Here is a 21559-nt window from a genome sequence, read left to right on the forward strand (position 1 = left end):
AGTGATAGGTCGATATATAAGTCTATTTTTTTAATGATAAACTTTTGTAAATATTTATACATTTTTAAGTGATTTTCCACTGTTTTCTGGCCTAAGACCAGGGCCGAAGCACAGGCAGCACAGGGCCTGTCTCCACCATTGACTGTACTGCGTTTAAGGAAATGCAATCTTAACATGAAATTGTTATAGCATACAATACAATAGAATTGATATATGCGCATTTGAACTGTACTCGCTAAATCTGACATCCACTCTCCTACAAAGAACTGAAGCTGTTGAAATTGTTGTTTTTCCATTGAACTAAAAATTGTGAGACGGAAATAGGACAAACTGTACGAAAATAAATAGTAGCTAAAATACCAGAGAACATTTGGGGAAAAAATCATGGAAAATTCACAAGAGTGCCTAATTAAGCGCCATTTCTCCTAATCCCTCTCCTTAAGTAAGACACAACCCTCCCCCTCCCTCCTATCCCTCTCTCTCCTTTCTCTCTCTTCCCCACGCGTCCCCTCCTCTACCTCCTTCCGTCCCTCCCTTGCTTTTCTCTCCTACCGTCGTTAGCCCTCCGTTACACCACCCGCCTCACGCCGTCACGTCAACTTCCGCCACAAAAGCACGCGCCCCCGCCATGTCCAGCGCCGGCGACCCCGCCGGCGCCGCGGCGGCGGCCGCGGCGACCCCGTCCGGGCGCGCGCCGAGGCTGCCGCGGTGGACGCGGCAGGAGATACTGGTGCTCATCGAGGGCAAGCGCATGGTGGAGGGCCGCGGCGGGCGTAGCGGGAGGGGGCGCGTGGCGGCGGCGTCAGGGGAGACGTCGGCGCTGGAGCCCAAGTGGGCCGCGGTGGCGGAGTACTGCCGGCGGCACGGCTTGGAGCGGGGCCCCGTGCAGTGCCGGAAGCGGTGGAGCAACCTCGCCGGCGACTATAAGAAAATCAAGGAGTGGGAGCGCGCGGCGCCCGCCGCGCGGGAGCCGTCGTTCTGGGCCATGCGCAACGACGCGCGCAGGGAGCGGCGGCTCCCCGGGTTCTTCGACCGCGAGGTGTACGACATACTCGAGGGCTGGGGGCGGGCCATCCTTGCCAGTCGGTCCGGTGGGAATGCCACGGAGGAGGAGGAGGTGGTGCACATGGAGGAGGAGAAGGAGGCCGGGGCGGTGGTTCCCGTGTTTGACAGTGGCCGCCCGGCCACGGAGGAGGCGTTGTTCTCGGAAGACGAGGAGGAAGAGGAGGAGGCGCCGGCGGCGGCTCCTCCTCCGCTTCCACCGCCGGTGATCGCCTTGCCGGTATCCGGTGAGCTGCTCGTTGACTATTAGTGCTAAAATTGCGAGCTTTTTCGTTGATAAAGATGGGTTTTTTCGCCGTTTTGCTGCCTCCCGGTGATTGCAGTGTTTGGCTCTTTGATGAATTCGAGTTTTTGATGCTAAAAATCGGAGATTTTTTAATGGAGAATTCGTTTTGCCGCTGTTTGTTGGAGGTAAAAAGGTGGGAGGCTTTCTGGTTTGGTTCCTATCCATACTAAAGCTGAGTTATTGATGTTTACTGGTTGTACCTTGTAAACACTTGAGCTTCTTTTCGGTTAGATGCTCTTGATTGGACATATTACTTGATATCTCGTTTTGAGATGTATCAGTGTTCTCTTTATTTTGGTGGTTTGATGTGGTGCAAATTTTTGAGTTTTTGGTACTTCCTTTTCTTTTTTGGCAGTAGTAATACAGCAGTTGCTCTTGCTCTGTTCCTGATGCTTCAGTTTTGTAGTCATTTTGGTGTGGCGAAATTGAAATTTGAGATTGGAGTTTGATCAACTTTATTGGTTCATCTCTTAATTCTGATTGTGTACGTCCGGCGTACTTGATTCTTGTATTGTCGATTTCGTTGGTAGTTCCATTGATTTGTTGGTTAATTTCTTGTGTTCTCCATTTCAGAGAAGCCCGAGGCTTCAAGGCAACAACAGAGCGCTGAGAAAGGTAATTGGCCTTCTACTTCGTTTAGTGATCTCTATTCCCTTATTTTCCACTTGCAATTTCCAGATTTATTAGCATTGCCGAAGAAACATTTACTGTTCCATTGAGTTCATCAGCCTATTGTGCGCATGTCATGAATAATTGGGGGGCGCATTAGTGCCAAATGTTGCGTTTCAGCTATTGTCGTTACAGCATGCGTCAGCTGCAATAGTGCATACTTTTCCATCATCAAAATTAACTTTGATCTTGCAGTTTCGAATTTATCAGCAAGGCTGCAGTAAAATGTCTGATGCTACTAGCATTGTAGAATGTCCTTGTCTGCATGACTAATGTTACGTTAACCATCTACGCTACGTTCTATTGGCTCAGGACTAGAGAACTGTATTATTGTCCAACCATTGCTACAATATACATGATGAACTCATGTTCCTATATGGCCGTGGGGTCACTGAAACCAAAACTGGAGTAACTGATTGGCTGATCCTATACTTTAGTGTTAGCTCATACGAAAGTGCAACCAACCACAAATGAATGGTTTTGGTGATTACCATGTCCAGCAAACTTTTGCTGCATTGGCAGTTTTAGATCAAACACAGTTATCGGTTCCTTTCTCTGTGATGTCTACATTTCCAAGTTTGAGATGTTCAAATATATGACCAGTTTGAGTTTGTGATAATTAACTAGCACACATAATGAAATACCTCAATTTGATTTAGCATTTCTAATTGCCAAATTGTACAATTTTTAAGAGATTGGCTTGAAGCATTGTCATAGATTGTTGTTGAGTCTAATGTGTGGTTTATTTTGATCTAGATATTTTCATTAGGCACTACTAGTTACTTTATTTTCGTCAACGCTTTAATGTTCACCTTTATGTGGTACTTACTTTGACACTTCAACTAGATTCTTTTAATTTTGGCTCATGTGGAGAAAGTTTGCTGTTAGTGGCAAGCTGCTGACAAAGAACCTATCTAGCATTGCCTTAAAATGGGTAGAGAGTTTCCACTATGAAGTTAGAAAAAGGAGCAAGCAGCAGAGGTATAAATAGGAAACAAGTGATAGTCATATGCATATTCACTTGTAAATTCCAAAAAGTTTATAAATGTGCAATATGTTAAAACATGTACACCTGCAAAAGATATGTTGGTATGTGCACTGTAGAGAAAAAAGATAAGGCTCATGTCTTATTCTTTTCAATAGTGCACATATGAACATATTTTTACTCAATTTATTTTGCAGGTATACATATTTTAACATAGTATACATCTATGATTTTTTGAGAAAATTTTAAATTGTTGAAGTGCACGAATCAGAAATGGGTGTTGGCGACACCTTTTTTTGTAGATTTGCTTTCTGGATCTTCGTTTTTTCTTTTGACAAACTGGGATGATTGGATCAGCCTGCTATTGTTTTGCAAATATGAAATCATATGAATGGGAGTATGGGACTTGCTAATGTTACATTCCTAGGTGACATATAGTAGCTATTAGCTAGTGATGAATTATGAAATAGTTTGAGTAAATATTCTCATATTCTTTTTTTTCTCATTGGTTGAACAACTCTGAGATGTCCAATGGCAGTGGAATATGCATGATTGAGAAACTAGATTCATTTCACTTGCAGACACTGCATCTTCAATTGAATATAGTAACTGAGTTGGAAACCCTATAAATAAAATCATTCACGCTCATCTTACTTATTATATGTAAGCATGAATTGGAAATGCTAAAACACACCAAGAAATAATGCCTTTTCTGAAGCAGGCACATCGAAAGACAAACAGCCGGAGCACAGCGCTGAGAGGGACGCACCAGCTCAGCAAGGCGGGCAGAAGAGGCCACGGACCGAGGAAGATGCTGGCGAAGACACAACATACCTGCAGAGCAAGCTGATCGAGATCCTAGATCGTAACAGCCGGATGGTGGCAGCGCAGCTGGAGGCACAGAATCTGAACTGCCAGCTTGACAGGGAGCAGAGGAATGACCAAGCTAACAGCCTAGTTTCCGTGCTCGGCAGGCTCGCCGACGCTCTTGGTAGGATCGCCGATAAGCTATAGTCGCTCGCCTAGGTGTATGTTTGGACAGAAATAATTACGACAACAGAAGAAAAAAAAAAGATGATATTTGTAAGTGGATGTACAGATTGGTATAGGGTTATTGGCATTCGATTCTTTTTGGGCCGGTTCTGAAAATTCTGTCAGAAACCTGTATTGGGGTGGGGTTTGTGTTATATAGGGAGATGAGGTTTATAGCATTCGAATGATCTGTGGTAGATTCTTGAAGTAATTATTCTCAGCAATGCAATTGAGCTTTGGCTATGGTCTCCTGTTAAGGTTGGTTGCCTATGAGTTCTGGCTATAATATTCAAGCAGAAGTGGCCGGGCAACTTGTTAGTAGTAAACATAGTGTCAGCAGTAGTGGTCAAGAGTCTAGACTCACGAGTGGTGTCAATCCTGTTGCTTACCCAGTCATAGTTCGTCTGATCAAAATTTCTCAGCTTCAGGAGCTCTCCTAGAGGAATTCATGTATCCTATTTTCTCAGCTTGTAGAGTAAGGAAAAAGAAAGTATTTTGAAGTACGTAGGAGAACTTCATCCGTATCAAATTTTAGCACTTTCAACCTTCAAGTTTTATTTGAGCCGCACTTCTCTCTTCACCTTCCAGGAAAGCATCCAAAAACGCAAGATGGAAGCCGGTAGACTTTGGCTATTTTTCAAAGTGCTTGAAACACAACTTATATTTTAGTCACCTTCCTAGTCCCTTAGAGTTGGTGGTTGGATATTGAAGACATACATGTCAAAAAAATATATAAAAATAAAAATATTTAGCATACATTTTGGATTTTTTAGAGGAATATACATTTTGGATACCGAGTTTGAAAAGCATCAATAGAAATACGCAGCCCAAACTCCCCGGCCTATCCCGCACTGCCAAGCCCGTTGGTTCTGGCCTCCAACAAGCGTTCGCGTGCTTGTTAGGAAAACCCGGCCCAGGCGGCAAGCAAATTAGGGATTTTTTATTTCTATATTCTTAAATAGGTCTGTTATGAAAAATGTCATATCTAGACTACTGTCACCCACTGGAATTCTATCGCACCTCTAATGGACGTCAGGTTTTAAAAAATGAATATGTCGTCATTACAACAGAGGGCGGGTTAATAAATAAATAAAAATACAACATTTAATTGATCTCAAAATTCAACACACTATGAAAATAATTATGAAAAATTCTAAAAAAATTGGTGGTGTAGAGGATACTATAATCTATCTTTAAAAAAATAGATAAAATATGATTTGTACAATGAGAAATAAAAAAGAAAAAAATTATTCCGATTTTTTTAGAGAGCTAAAATATAATATCCTCTACATAATACATTTTTCTAGAATTTTTTAAGATTATTTCGATAGTGTTTTGAATTCTACGTGCATTAGAATGTTGTATTTGTATTTTTTTAATTTATCGCTCGTTGGACGGTGACATATGGCTAGACATGCAATTCTTCAAAACGGACTTCTTTTTACAGTTTTTTGATTTAAGAAAATAAAAAGTAAAGGTCGCAAAGTGGGTGAATTGATGGGAAAGGCCTGGCCCATTTGGCCCTACACTACCCCCGGAATTGGCCTGGGAAGGGCCCACATGTCATTGTCACGTGCAACCGCGACACGTGGGCCTATCAGTTCCGATTCCCCGGGGAAAAATTCAAAATTATACAATATACGTGATCATATTTACTGAAATAGACAACATATCGTCATATTTACAATTTTAGCGTTCGTATTCGGCACTTCATTTACCGAAAATTGATTTTCAGTACACCATATCCAGAAAATACCATATTCGACACACGGTGTATCGAATATGGTGCTGTAGCACCGTATTGGGCACATGTGTGACGAATATGACATGAACAGTGTCGTGTATGAACAGTAACATCAGCGCGCTTAAATTTCGCTTTCCCTCTTTTTTTAAACGGTGGTCTTCTATTACTCAAAAATTTTAAAACTTTTTTACGTGTTCCATAATCCATGTGCAACCCATTTTAATTGGATTCACCGAAAAATCCTTTGTATATTTTAAATTAAAATTCTCCAAAAAAACTACTTTTATAAACAATTGTCAGTGTCTCAAATAAATTCCTAAAAATCTAAAAAATTCACTAATATTTTTCTTATATGATAAAATAATTTTTAAATTATTCCCAGTCCTAGGTTATATGATGAAAAAATGAGTTTCTTTGTAATACTCTATTTATATAAAAATGCATATAAATAGAGTATTACAAAGAAACTCACATTTTCATTATATAACCTAGGACTGGGAATAATTTTAGAAATTAGTCCATCACATAAGAAGAATATTAGTGAATTTTTCTAGATTTTTGGGAATTTATTTAAGACACTGACAATTGTTACAAGTTATAAAAATAGTTTTTTTTGAGAATTTTAGTTTAAAATAAACAAATGATTTTTCGGTAAATCCAATTAATGGGTTGCACATGGATTATGGATCACGTAATTTTTTTTAATTTTTTTTAAAGTAATAGAAGATCACCATTTTAAAGAAGAGAGAAAATGAAATTCAATCGCGCTGATATTACTGTTTATGCGCGACACTGATTTTTGCCGATTCCCCGGCGAGCTCCCGACTCAACCGCACATCCTACTCCTGTCCCCAAATCCTCACAGCTTTCGCCAACTGTATGGGCCCAGTCCACAGTCTCCTCCAACACCATCTCACCTACACCCGGGCCCCGTCCCCATCCATCATCTTCACTTCCTCCACGTGGCCAGTCCACGTGAACCATGTCTTTGGCTGCCGCGCCCCACCCCCGGTGAGTGTACCGCCCCTCGACCGTATAAATTCCTCGCCGTCGCCACCCCCACACCCGCGTCACCGCCCCTCCCCTCGCCGCCGACCGAACGAGCCACCCCACGAGCTCCCGCGCGGGTTCATGTCCATCTCCCCGCGCGAACGAACCGGAGGATCCTATTATCCGCGCCCGCCCAGCGCTAGTCCTAGCCCTAGCTCCCAGCATGGCAGCGACCGACGCCGCTACGGTCGCCGCTCCCCTCCGGCATCCGTCTCGCCTCCCGCCGCCGGAGGGAGCAGCGCGAGCTCCGGTGAGTTTTTCCTCCGACATAGTTCGCCTTGCTCTCCGTTCCCCTGCGCACTTAGATCGATTAAACGCGACTAGCACAGGTGATGTTGGATCTGGGTTCGGTTGGTTAACTTGGGGGCGAGCACCTGCTGGGGGGTTGGTTTGATTACAAGAGTCTGCTTGGTTGGTGTCGTTTGTGCGTTGGCTGAGCTGAAGCTATGAGGGGATTTTTTTTTGCCCCTGTCAAGTTTACAGTGCTCTTCACAGATTGAGCATTAGAGCATCTCTAAAAGGCTCTCTAAAACTCATTTTCTATATCCTCGTATAGGGAGTCTTCTCAATAATATTCTATCCCTAAATCTCCTTCATCTCCAATAGACTCTCAATATTTCATTCCTTATATGTACTCTACTGTGTCACCGAACGGATGGATCGTCATCTCTCTCTTAGCAAGACGTCCGTCTGGTCGGAGCTAGGAGGCCACCATCATCCTTTCCCGGATGATTGGGAAAGTGAGCGCTAGCACAATGCACAACACGAATCAGATGATCATGTTTGCATCAATGCATCTTGGCATCGTGCGTGAGATTTCTATCGACGTACATGATGGTGACGCGTCACGATGGCCTGGAGGAGCACAGAGTGGAACTTGCTCCGGTCTGACTTGGATGACTCCAACGCCAGCGTCAAGCAGAACCCCTCAAAGTAGAACACGGCAAAGCCGCAGGAGAACGTGATGCCCCAGAGCCCCGCGAGTGGGCTCTGGCCCGCAAACGGTTGAGCTGGAGGTCCTCCTTGATGACGGTGGCCACGACTAGGACGGTGCAGGCGTCTGCGAAGATGCTGAACGCCGTGAGCAACGATAGTGAGTGGATGAAGGAGAGTGCTGCCTAGACTGGTAGTAGGAGCACGAGGACCACAGTGGCCGGCGGGAGTTGGCCGCCGTTGGCGAAGACGGAGGAGATGTTCTGGCCGATGAAGACAAGGTAGGAGACGGCGCCGCCAGTCCAGGAAAGGATGATGGTGGGCCCAATAGGATTGGGAGTCTGAGAGGAGTTTCCTATTTCTAGTTAGGATGGGGTGTGTTTAGGGGATTGGTAAAAATAAGGACCCTGTTCGGGGAGTTGTTGGAAGGTGTTTTTAGTTAAAATCTCTAAATTTACCTATAGGGAACAGAATAGGGTTTCTCTTGGAGATGCTCAGTGGCTGAGCTTATGTCGTTGGCTGTGGAATTTAGGCTTTGTGCTGTGCTGAGCACTGTGTTTGATAACCTGGAGGCAATTCTTGCGTGGTTCAATGTTCTTGCCCCCAGGGTTGGTCAAATATGAGGGTTCCCCTGTTCGAAGTGAGTAGTTACATGCCAAGCTGTAATATATAAAAAAGAGTTCCTCTTTTGAACGCAAAAATCTGACTGAGTTCCCCTGTTGGAAGGCCGCAATAATAGTATAGATTATCAAATCCAGATGATACTACTTTTCGTTGATTTCTCCATGAATATTCCATGCCTAGACACCGTTTCCAATTTAGCTTATGGTCAAATTCCGTGAGCCTAACTCTACCCACGACAGCAATTAAACATTTTGCATTGAGAATAAAAGTCAATCTTGTCTAGCCAGTGTACAGGTTGGTTTGGCCATATTGAGCAGATGAGCATAAAGTTGGCTGGAATTTATAATCAATGTTTACCTGATCGATGTTAGGATTCATTATAAAAACATGGATGTCAATATGGTCTGATCCACATTGACTCACCGCTTTACCCTTCAGTTGGTTCTTTTAGTGTTGTGCTCAAGAATATTCTGCTGAAGCTTTAGTGCTAGCATATTGAACACTGAACAGTTGGTTTTATAGAGTAGAAATAAATATTTCACTGACAATGAGGGTACTATTCTATGCAGCTTGCTTGTTTTTCAAATTTCAATCAAGTTGTTCAATGTGAGCTGTTTTTGTTCCAGGAGAAGCCATTTTGCTTTCTACATTATTTTTCACTTCCACAGATTTGTTGTTATTAAGATCTTACATCAGCATGTTCATTAGCATCTGCTCTTGGCAGATAAGTTTTCTGCATGCTTGTTGTTGCCTTTTCTCATGGTTAATGCCTTGCTAATTTCCAATTCTCCACATTTCAGAGTAATCTTTACAATGCAATTCATATTTTGCAGACTCAGTGGTTCCAGCTATCAGAGACTCTATTAATGCTTCCGAAAAGGTGAAGTGCTTGTGGAACTTAGTGCCATTTTCGCCGTCTTTTCATCGTATATAAATGCTAAATACTCTTATTGCTTCTCTTAACTCACTGATAAAAATGCTATAACTCCCAGGTAGTTGGATTTAGAATTTCCGGTGAAGAGAATGGTTCACGTACTCAAGAGGTTGGCAACATTTCTGAATGCCACTCTTCTGAACAGGGGAATTTGAGTTTCCCTGTAGATAATGTTGGCTCGGTTCGGGCCTATCCTGGGAGATCTGAAATGGTAGGATCTCTTCAGACAGACCATTTGGCTACATGCTCTACTAGACATCAGAGCAATGGGAGTCAGATAGCTGCTAGGAAGAATCAGGCTGTAAATGCAAATCATCTTCTGAATTTCCAATATGATCCTATTTCTCGTCCACAGCCCAGAGGCCCTAGAACATATCCTCCTAGAAGACAAAGGAAGATCAAACCTTACAACAAGGACCTGTTTCTCCAAGCAAATTATAAGTTTGTTGTATTGGATACCGGCGATTACCAGATTGAATCAATGGATCCGGATAAGATGCTCCAGTGGGACGATATTATCTGTGTCAGATATTGTAGTCCTTACGAGGTGCAATGCCCTATTTGCTTGGAGAGCCCATTGTGTCCACAGATTACATCATGTGGCCATATATATTGCTTTCCATGCATTTTACGTTATCTTATGATGGGCAAAGAGGACTACAGAGGTGAGTGCTGGAAGAAATGTCCACTGTGTTTCATGATGGTATCAACTAAGGAGTTGTATACCGTACATATTACTCAAGTTCAGCATTTCCGTGCTGGTGATGTTGCAACATTTACACTTCTAAGCCGGTCAAGAAATTCACTCACTCCTTCTGTTAAAAGCAGTTCTAGTCAATGTACTTCAGCAGATGAAGATCCGTGTAATGTTTTCTCCAAGTTTATTTTGACATCTGATATGGAATTATCTGTTCGAGAGGCAAAATCGGATCTTAGTAATTGGTTGCATATGGCTGACTTAGGCCTTGTTGATGACTTGGAGAAACTTCCATACGTTTCTGCTGCTTTGGAACAGCTGGAAGAAAGGATGAAACATTGGATTGAGAACAGAAATTATGGTAGTAGCCCCCCTTTAAAAGATAGCTTCTCTCCAGGATCTAGTTACAACTCAAGAAACTCTTCTGATGCTCATACTTCGCGCCAGAATAGTGGGCACAAACTCTCCCATGTTTCAGGCGGAGATATGATCACTGGTATTTCAGTGCTCTCCGTGTCTCCCGAGTCAAATAAAAGCTCCGATAAAGGAACACTATCCAAAATGGGTGAGAAATGTACCACACCCATTGATTCAAATGAACATGACTCGTACACATTTTACCAGGTCTGAAACATTTAGGAGATTCTTAGCACTGATGTTTTTTTTTTTCAAGTCACATGGTTTTGCACATTCAGAGGCTTTAAATCTTGTTGCAGGTGTCTGATGGCCAACACCTAATTCTTCATCCACTAAACATGAGGTGCCTTCTAGACCATTTCGGAGGTTCTGACATGCTCCCACCTGGGTAATTTGGTCTTTGCTTGTTCCCTGAAAATTTGAGCTCTAGGCTTTCCTTATTTACATCATTTCGTTGTTGTCATGCAAGTGGAGCTGTAGTACGATCATGTAGATTGCATTCGGGTTAAGGACTTCAGGATATTGGATTCAGAATGCACACATTGTGTTCTAGCACCACAGTCAAGAATCAACCTATATGACCAAGAAGACAGATAGTGGTAACATGTGATCTGTAGCTACTCTTCTCCTGTGACAAGTTCCTGGAAGGGATAGTGCTACAATTGTAGTCTTTGGTTCTAACAAAGATGTTTTGTTCTTGGAGTTTACGAAAAGCATGCAATTTGAATTTAAACATAATCAATGATATTATTAGTTGTCTGAAGCCTACTATCAAAAAACGAAATCCATGACCCCTGTTTCCAGTCAATTTGGCCGCACTCTCATACTTGGATACCAAATATGACATCAGTCAACTTTACGGACAGTTTGGGGTTGCTGTATTTGGGCTGGGCTGCGGTGTGGAATCTAATTACTTACGAGAACTTCAACTAGTTCTACTAGGATTTTCTGTTGCAGCCTCATCGAAGATTTTTTTGAAACAATTGCTACATCCAAAAACAGAAATGTATAAGTGCTTTTGAAAAGTCACCGCAATGCCAACTTGGACACTATAACGCTCCTGCAGCTACTGATTTGAGCTTACCTGCACACAGAATAACTGGAAAAATCTTGGAGCTGGAAACTGTAACACAGTCTGAGGCTACTAGGAAGCGCTATCGTTTTTTGAGCCACTTCTCATTAACAACTACATTTCAGGTAAATTAGGTGTTGTCATTTACAACGACATCCAGGAAAGTTAGGTGTGAACATCATGTTCTGCTTTTGACCATGTCTCATGTTTTACACATTATGCAGTTCTGTGAAATTGACCTGAGTGATATGCTACCTCCTAGCTCGCTGGCACCATTTATGGATGAAATTAAGAAGCGTGAGAAACAGAGAAAAAGAGCTGCCAAGAAGGTACTGAGATAACTGGCTACATTCAATGTTGTTTTGTTGAACCTTTCAGCACCATCATCTTCATGAGGGTTGTAGACTTAAACTGGGGGTAAACCGCCGGATGGTCGGTGGTTACCTGATGGGAGGCAGCCAATAACAGATTTTGGTTTACCACAATTCCAACTCAAATTTCTTAGGGTTTGAAATAAGGATCATCTACTAGAAGCCTAGACAGTAAATACACCTATTTCAATTCTGGTGGTTCTGGATGGGGAACTGCTTAGGGATGAACTGGCCAGGGTTTGGATAACTGGAACTAGGCTGCTTCCTGTTTATCCATCGCCGCCTGTTTTTTGAACCCTGTTGAGCATCACCTAGTTATCTTATGATTATCTCACTTCAGGAAAAAAGGAACATGACTCTATGTAGCAATAAAGCCCTGCTGTTTTGAATTTGCCAGCACTAGGTCAAATCCTGTTGATATGATCTGGCTTAGAGTTGGGTAAACATCCGTCATAGAGAGGCTGGACGGTGACAGCTTGAGGAAGAAAGATGCTAATGAAAGAGAGTGCCTGGGGGACAAGGGGACTCGAGAGAAGACGTTAGCCATAGGGAGTACGTGAGAGGAGATAGAGGTACATAGGAATTATCTTTATTAATCATGCCTCCTTAATAACAGACATGTCTTGCTCCTTATATAGTCGTTCCTAACAGTAGTGCTGTTATGTGCTTAAGATACAGTTCACGCTAGTGAACAGTAACCACGCAAATGCAGTAACGACGATCACTGTTATATGCGCTACTGTAGCACCCTGCGTACTGTAGCGCCGTGTTAGAGATATGATTCTTTGTTAGCGATCATATTTGATTAGTTAGAGATAAGATCTATTAGTTAGTCTTAGAGATAATATTGATCAGTTTAGATTGTTAGGACCGACTCCTATATAAAGGAGGACACATCATCTATTGTAATCAAGCAAGAGAGATCAATCTAGTTCCTAATCCTCTTTTTGTAAGTCTCCCTCAATATTCTGTCTCTTCAATCTATGATCTAATCCCTCTCCTAGTAGTCAACGCCGTTTGGCCATCCTCATAGCGGATGTTTACCCTAACATTTGGTATCAGAGATGCTAGGTTTCGAATCTACCGAAGGTTTTATTGCTCAAGCCATGAAGGGATCTACACTGTCATGGCTGCCACTATGGCTTGAGGACGAGCTGTCTTGCAAGGAGGGGTGAAGCTGTTATGTGCAGAAAATATAGTGCACAACAGGGGTAGTAATCCACAACTCAGTTTGATTCACAATGCTTATCATCACATTAACGAAGTGCTGACCTAATTGGTTAATCTGGTAATTAGCCACACTACTAGAGAAATGAATGTTAACGACAGGATATTGTTATTAAAAGTCCATATGTGGTCGTTAAAAGTTTTTAAAGACCACAAAAATGTGGTTGTCCATGGTCGTTAAAAGCTCCGTCGTTAAAAGAATTAACGACCATGAACAAATTTTGGTTGTTAACTTTTTAAAGATGGGACAATGTGTGGTTGTTGATAAAGAGGAATCAACGACCACTTTCCAAGCAATAACGACCACATTTGTCATCATTAACAATAATATGGTGGCTGCTATTATAGCAGTAACGACCACTTTATACTATAAACGACCATTTTTTGGTCATTATCATTGTGCACTGGGCATCAATGGAGCGTTGCAGGGAACCTATTTGGCTTTTTCATGGTAGCAACCACTTTTAGTAATAACAACCATTTTTTTTTTATCACAGCAACAGCCTTCATTCGAGCACCACTTTACAATATTAACATCCACACATTTCATCATCCTTTAACTTAAAAGGAACTGGAATGCATTCTTTATATGATTGAAAACCACATTATTAAAATCGAAGGGTACAAGCAATCAATCATATGCAGACACCCTCGTGCTTGTACATAAAAACATTATGGGAAATTATTCAGGCAAAGCCTGTGACCCAGGTTGAAAACAACAATGGAACAGATTGAGTGCTATATAAGGCTAAAAAAATAAAGATACCGCAGCACAGCAAATAGTCTTCCTCAGCACTTCAGCTGTTCAGCAGCCACTTAATGAAGTCTTATACAGTTCCCCATATGTAAAACAGGTTCCAAGTTAAGTAGCTCCCAACGGTGATCAATGAAGTGTCGAATAATTTATCCTTTGCATCACTGCCAAGAAAATTTAAATTACATTTTTAGGAAATAGCTCAACGGTTTTACAGTGTACAGACATACTTGAAAAGATAAGGAAATCAACCGTTGGCCATGTGTATTTAATTTTTAAGGTTGTGGTTTCAGATACATCATTTGTAGACTGATGTACTGAATATTTACATTGAGGTTTACCGAAGTAGTAGTTTTACAAGAATTGTAAAGCAGAACTAATACTTTGGAACAATGGCTGATATGCAATGATAACTGAGCTCAGACAAACTACTCAGTTGTAACACAAATGAGGAAAGTAAAAGATGTACAATGATCAATGATGATGACAAACTGAGATATCTTTAGCTGTCCTGGCGCAAGTACTCCCAAATCAGCCCCCTTTCTTTGTCACATCGAACTGAATCTATATGCTGATCATGAAAAGTCAGTGCTTCATATGAGAAGTTTATACTCAAGATTGTTTCAATAAATCTGCTCTTTACCCAGAGGTAGTCATTGTAACACAGAAACTTAACTAACAGATAGATATTGTAAATTATGAAAACTGCTTGATGGATAGATAATACATAACATCAATGCATACTGAATATGAATGTCGATGACAGTAAGCTACAATCCTTTTGCACATGGGAGCTTAACTCTCAAAAATGTTCTCACAAATTGCACGTCTTCCACAAAGAAATAACACAGATTTCTGTCAAATTCAGACAACTAATCAAGTAATCATCATGTTCATCTTACTTATCTACCACAACCTAGAGGACTCTTGGAACCACTAGTTCACTGAATAAAAATCTCAGACTATTGATTTAAATTGTAGGAAACATTGAGAAATTACTGGAGCTAAGGCATGCCTGACAATACCTGAAACCACGAAACAGACAGATTTTCAGTTAAGTCTCCTTTTAGCTGCCTCGTATGCTTGAAGCTCCTCCATCAAATCGGTAGAAGCTCTGAAGCTTTATCTTTCATTGAAATCCAGAAAAGGGATCTACCATAAATAAATGAAGGGCACATCGCCTGAAAAACTATCATGGAAAGGCAAAATTAGATAAAAAGATCTATTTTGCTGGGATCTCATGTCAAGCATCAGCATTAGAAAAGAGGGAAAAACTACGAACCTAATTGTGGAAGGAGTAGCCTAGGGCAGGAGCACCTTCTGGTGTGCCCGGTTCTTTACGGTGAGGATAAGCTGGGCGTTGAGACCAACGCCGAGAATGATGAGGGTGATGAAGGAAGTTGCGGATCCAGCTCCCAGTCCACCCACATCTGCGACTCCTCAACGGCTGAGGCGGTTGTGCCGACAAAATCGCACGGATTGAGATCGGTGGTGCACTGTGCTCGCATGCGCTGTGGAGATTGCCATGGGAGAGAGGTCGTCGATTTTCGTCGCTATCTAGGGGGATGGCAATGTGGAGGGTAGAAGAGATTTGCTGGGAAGATTGCAGCTGGTGGGGGCGCAGGGAGGCCACTGCAGGTGGGATGAGGCAAGGTGTGATGATGGGGATAGGGCAGCGGCGTTGGGTGGGAGTCTGGGAGGAAGCCAGGTATTTGGAGAAAAGATCATGCATATGCAAAGAAGGTTGAACTGGCCGGCGGAAATTGCTCCCCTCTCTGTTGATACAACAACGACCACATAGGTAGCAGAAGTGACTGCCGGAATTTCTCTCGTTATCGGATACCCTGTTTAGGGCCAGTAGCTGCTTCAAATTGTAGTTAACGACTACAAATCTCTCGTGGTCGTTAAGATTTGGTTGTTAATAATCGAAACTCTAGTAGTGCCATTTCTGGAAAATTAGTTGCAAATGTAGCTGAAATATGTAGGTAGTATTTATGACGGGCTTTCTGTATAAGGCCCATTAGGCTTCATGATTTGCGCGTAGTCTGGTTTGGCTCTTTCTCACACTCTTCATTTGTGTTTTTGTAGGAAGAAAGCGAGAGAGTGAAAGCCGAAGTTGCTGCCGCTGTGCAGGCATCTGCTATGCGTTTTGAGCATACAAGCTTCTCTCACAGTCACAATGATGTCATGTTCTCTCTGGATGACTTCGAAGGTAAGGTTACTTAACTGGGATGATAGTGGCCCTATGCGTGCGATGTTTACATTAATACTTCCTTTAGTTCCACATTTCTTCTGGGACGAAAGTTCCCTGCTGGTAGTTGATATTCTTATGCTACATTTTCTGTTTGCGTTTGACTATCCCACTTTTTCGCCTGCTTTATTACGGATGTCTACCGATGTGTTCATTTCTGTTAGCACTGTTTTGATCTCTCTTTGCACTGAAGCTCTGGGAAACAACGCTGGACCTTCCACGAGTCCACCAGCCAGTGAAAGAAAGCTGTTCTCTGACGTGACACGCCTGGGCTTTGCATCCGCTCAAGACTCACCTCCTCTAAGAGTTGAAACTGGCGATGCAAGTGGTAAAAATGAAAGCGCGAGAGACCAAGGTACGCAATCCCATGTCTGTTTGTAGTTTTGACACATATCAGAACTTATTTTCTAATGAAGTCCTGACGTAGAAATGTATTTTTGCCATGCAGGGCCCTCAGCAACAGCCGTATTATCATTTGCCAGCGTCATATCTTCCACTAGAGCCGTCCTGGACAACAGCTCGGATATGCAAAAACCAGATGGCGTCGGGAAGAAAGGCAAGAAACCAACTAGGGTACTCTTGTCGACCGGTGGCGGCCGTCGATACTGAAGGAGTAGCTACACACTGGAAACAAGCAGTCTAGTTTCCATAGTGGCTCAAAACAATGTGTATAGTGCATATCTCGGACTACGTCTGTAACACTCAAGTAGCAGCTGTTTTTCTTTTTCGTTGTTTCTCTTTCTGCACCTATTTTGTAAGGGGTTCGCCTTGTACCTGTAGCCTGACCCATGCTTAAGGGTAACTGCTCTGGAGTTGAGAGCAGAGAGTCCTGTAACGTGATACATATTAATGATGGAGCTACACTGTTTGCCGGACGCTTCAGACAACGGGAAAAATTGGGTCGATAATGACGTCTGGATTGCGTATGTACATGCTGAAGGTTTCTTGAAGCAGAAGCCCCAGGTAGGGCATATGCGTCATGTCACTAACATGGCGTAGATGAAGTATGGACAAATACCCTAGACGGTAGGGATCTCGGGTGGCGCAGCAGCGGACCATGGGGATCTCAGGGTGGAGGGGCGATGGGTGGATGGATGGCTGGGCTCTCAGGTGGCAGATGGAGGAGGGGCGATGAGCCAAACTGCCAGACGAATGGTAGAGCTCCCAAGCTTGGGGGTGGCAGTGGGGCACTCGGGCCCGAGGGGTGGCGGCGGGTTGGATTCAGGATTGATATGGTGGCTGATGGGGTTGGGTGGGGGAATGGAGTGGACAGAGGAGGGGCAGTGGAGTTGTATTAGGACTGGCCCATGTGTCATATATAAATATATACAGGTGCTACAGGTATGGGTAATCTTTACCTATACTCGTACCTGTATACCCGTTGGGTAGCAATTTACATCCATGAACATGCCCGTGGGCACTAAATAAGGAACAAACCTGATCCTATTAGGATATTTATCTGCGGATAAATAGATAATCAGGTTTACTTCTCATCCCTATTTGGGAAAATTTCTTGTTATGTTAAAAGTGAGGAAAAAGAACTGCAATACCCTATACATCAATGGCAGCATAGCATTTCTTGTTTGGAACGAAGTATTCTATAATGCAAGTGGGTAATTGTTTGGGGCGAAGGACTTTGGTACTTGTGGAAAATTGGTATGCCAGGGATTAAAGTTATCGAGAGCTTCACACATTTCTTCTCAACCAGCTAGTTAATTGTATGCTCATGATTTTTTGCAGATACAGTTTTTACCGAATCAGTACATTAAGCCATAGTTGTGAAGATTGGTTTGCTACACGCCCTTGACTTATCCTCGCCTTGCAAATGCACCTCCACCAGCCGCTATTGTGTGTGCTTGACTACACCGATTACAACAAAAAGAGTCATCCGAGCCGAATCATCAGTACTAGCTAGGATAAAATCAGCACTGATAAAGTATCACTGTCGGTTTGTAAAATCCCACGCTCGATCAATAATTAGTGCCGGTTCGTAACTTAGTATCAGTGACAGTTATTGTTACCAACTGTCACTGATACTTCAGTGCCAGCTCATAAACATGGATCGTCACTAATAACCTTTGAGCCGGATCCAAAATTTTATGGAGGTAAAATGAATAAGTCTTGAGTCCGCATACGAGCACGAGCTTAGCCAATGGAGCTCTTGGCCTTCTCTCATCTCTCTCTCTCTCTCTCTCTCTCTCTCTCTCTCTCTCTCTCTCGCTCGCTCGCTCGCTCGCTCGCTCGCTCCACACCCGATGCTATAGAGGCTTGGCTTCAAGGTCGATCCCGCGACAGGCGGAGGGATCTACGGCTGGGTGCATGGCGGCAGCGGAGGCGTCGACCTCCTGGTAGTGTCGGTCTCGTTGCTCATTGAGATTGGTAGCCGGCTTGGGCAGGCAGGGTCTAAGCTCGGTGCCTGTGTCTGTCGTGGGCCCATATCCCCTCCCCCTTCCCGTCTCTGTCTCCCCACTCGCCTGCCGTCGATGATGCAAAATCGCGCACGGGACCTCATTCCTATGGCCACAGCGATGAAGCTCATCCACTGCGACATCGCCCGCAACAGCCCCGGCTCTGTCAAGGTCCCCTTACCTTCCGCTCTTCCTCCCCTCCTCTCTACCTATGCTATCTATTCGATCTATCCAGTTGCTTGTTGGGTACCTTGTTTTTGGGCTAGGACTAACCCTCACCATTGGGATTCTGTGGGTTGGTTGTCGATTGGCTCGTGGTTGACTGGTTGTGGTGTGCAGTTGCTGTCAGAGGAGGAGGACGACCTGTGGCATGCCTACAACCTCATTTCTGCCAATGACAATCTCCAAGCCATCACCATTCGGTGAGTCCCTTTTGTTTCAGGCTTCTAGCATGGTTGAATTCGTATGATGTTTTATGTAAGGCTCTCCTCTGAGTAAGTGTTCTAGCTGATGCAGAAATCAACTGGAAGTAAAATTAGGGGAGACAGCTATAGTTGGAAGGCACGGTTAGCATATTTGTTACATGAGAACCAAATGGAGATAGATGGAAAATTCTCAGTTCCTTGACTAAGATTTGGGCATTGGGGTGTGGCTGATATTTATTCACCAATTCACCTTTCATTCAAAACATGCCTTACTCCAGCTCACCACTAATTATTACACAATCATAATTATGTAACATGGGCATAGGATTACAAACCATTGCTGCGAAAAGCATCTACTATGCCAAATTAGTTTTAAGTATTTGATGTTTGATCATAACGCCTCCTTGGGAGTAGTAGTTAAAGTCTCCATCCACTGATCTCTCTTGCATGTGCACGTGTTTAAAACACTTTTACAACCTTCATGTATATTATGGAGATTGTGAGTTTCCTTAAAAGAAATTATTGTTCCTTTGCTGGTTTCCAGGAAAGTGCTGAGAGCTTGACCAGTTCCACACATTGGAGCTTGAGCTGAAGAGACCTTTTGTTCTACGAAAGCTATTATTTAAATATCAACCAAGTTTGTCTCAAGAAAAAAAAAAGAATTATGTAATCATTGTGTTTTTGGACTATGGTATAACCACGTAGTTTTCAATTTTCAATTAATAATGAAGAGCTATTTGTCTACACTCTACAATGTCAATTTAAGTCCTGTAATACTTGAGGCCTAAACTGAAATGGCTGCCATATTCTTAGGATGTCCCAAATAGGGTTTGCTGACATAGTTTTTTCTTTGTAATCTTAACCCCTCTTCTTCAGCTTTTGTGACAAGATCAACTTGTAGATGTAATAGGAGAAACTAAGCACCTCCATTAGCTTCCATATTGCTTGTACATACTAAGCTGATAAAAGTTATCTACATTTTTGAATTGCACTTGGCATGAGGCTTGAGACTTCAACTAGATTTGAACTTGCTGATTGATGGCATCATAGTGCTATCCTTTGGTCTCTATTCTCCTTATTGAATCTTGCTTATGAGCTTGATGATCGCTGCCCACGAACCTTATAATCTTTTTAGTCTTTGGCCTTTATAGTTTGTAAAATAACTCTGTATTTAAGAAACGAATCATAAAGTTTTGGCTTTTTAATTTTTTTTCCGCCAGGTGAGGTCAGAGTAATATTCTTTTCATTATGCTCATAGTTGATGGAAGATGAAAGGTTGTATGCTAGAGAGGGGTTTCCAGCTCATATTTTGAAGAATGCTTTGTTTTTCCATAGCCTGTGTAGATTGATGCACCTAGGTATTGGAAGTCTTATTATTAACGCTCATATTTCTCTTCAAGTGGCAACACCTTCAGGAGGTAGAGGTTTAGCAGCACCTTCTAGAGGCAAAGGCACCTACTGCACTACTTTTTTTGTTTTTTTATTCATTAGTGACATAGATCGACAATAAGACTTATAGTGTGAGTATGTGTGTGTACTTGCACATTTAGGCTATTAATATTGGAATAGACATTACAGTTGGTTGGTAGATCTTTCGTAGTTGGAATTGTTTCATATTATCAGTTGCAATATCTTTTATTTGTGTGTACCCTCTTTTAATATTGGAATGGGCATTAATGTTGAATGTATGAATATTTTTGAGCAACAAAGGCTTTTGCCCATTTGTTTCCAAATAAGAGCAGGGAACCCCTAGATTGGGGGGGGGGGGGCATCAGTGCTGGCTCATAATAAAAAGTGTCACTGATAGTCTCCGTATTAGTGCTGGTTTGTGGGACAAATTGGTACTGATAGTCTGAGTATCAGTGCCGGTTTATTGTTATGAACCGAATCAGTGCCGGTTCTTAAACTGACACTGAAAGTCATGGACTATCAGTACCAAGTAATTAGTTTTGGTTCAAAAACCACCACTAATGGTGTTTTTGAGCCGGCACTGATGACTATTTTTGTAGTAGTGACCACACCTTTGGGTTGGACTCTAGCCCAACTAATCGACCTCCACTATGTTATAAGCTATGCCTTTGGCAACACTCCTAGCATGGACCTCACAACCCACCATTGTATCAAGTGATGGATCCAAGATCATCAAGTAGAGGATCTATCAAATATCTAACTATAGGGTATATACATAAGGAGTACATTATATATAGACATGATACTTTATTCACATCTTTAACGACTCTGGATATTACAGACCTGAATCTGTGGGACCCGGTGTACTCGAAGATCATGAAAGCCCATACTAGGAAGGTCTCAATCGGGTTAATCGACTCGGGTATGACTAGTATCCAAACTGGATTCGGCTGCCTTGCCTTTATCGACAAGACGGAGGACTTCTCATCAATTATGGTAGGATTTAGGGCAATGACAGAGCCTACATAAGGTGGAGACCTAGACCCCTGGAAGGAGGACAACGAGTCTTACAACTAGAGCCACAACTTCAACGACCTAGAGCAGTTCAACATGACTCAACTCGATGCAAGCATCAAGACCATAGGAGATACTCAGTGACTTCAACTCTAGTTTAGCTTAGATCTGATCGACTCCTTGTAATAGGTCTA

At 42.6% G+C, this 21559-nt stretch overlaps 2 protein-coding genes across 3 annotated transcripts; both read left to right on the forward strand.

Moving 5' to 3' along the window:
* Nucleotides 1-476: 476 nt before the first annotated feature.
* Nucleotides 477-4277, forward strand: LOC133922084 (trihelix transcription factor ASR3-like). Its single transcript, XM_062367247.1, has 3 exons — nt 477-1289; nt 1922-1963; nt 3724-4277. The coding sequence occupies exons 1-3, from the start codon at nt 629-631 to the stop codon at nt 4014-4016; spliced, it is 996 nt and encodes a 331-aa protein (XP_062223231.1). The 5' UTR covers nt 477-628; the 3' UTR covers nt 4017-4277.
* Nucleotides 4278-6570: 2293 nt separating this feature from the next.
* On the forward strand, nt 6571-17019 carry LOC133922085 (uncharacterized). 2 transcript variants are annotated; one of them, XM_062367248.1, is made up of 9 exons: nt 6578-7078; nt 9219-9265; nt 9378-10640; nt 10733-10821; nt 11528-11630; nt 11730-11834; nt 15946-16069; nt 16302-16463; nt 16557-17019. In XM_062367248.1, exons 1-9 carry the CDS (start codon nt 6658-6660, stop codon nt 16715-16717), a joined length of 2475 nt encoding a protein of 824 aa, XP_062223232.1. In that variant the 5' UTR covers nt 6578-6657; the 3' UTR covers nt 16718-17019. The 2 variants fall into 2 exon arrangements, with proteins under 2 accessions (XP_062223233.1, XP_062223232.1); XM_062367249.1 differs by lacking the exons at nt 15946-16069; nt 16302-16463; nt 16557-17019 and adding an exon at nt 12939-13718 and having other exon boundaries at nt 6571-7078.
* The last annotated feature ends 4540 nt before the right edge of the window (nt 17020-21559 follow it).

This window comes from Phragmites australis, chromosome 6 (assembly GCF_958298935.1).
Source record: "Phragmites australis chromosome 6, lpPhrAust1.1, whole genome shotgun sequence".
Taxonomy (NCBI): domain Eukaryota; kingdom Viridiplantae; phylum Streptophyta; class Magnoliopsida; order Poales; family Poaceae; genus Phragmites; species Phragmites australis.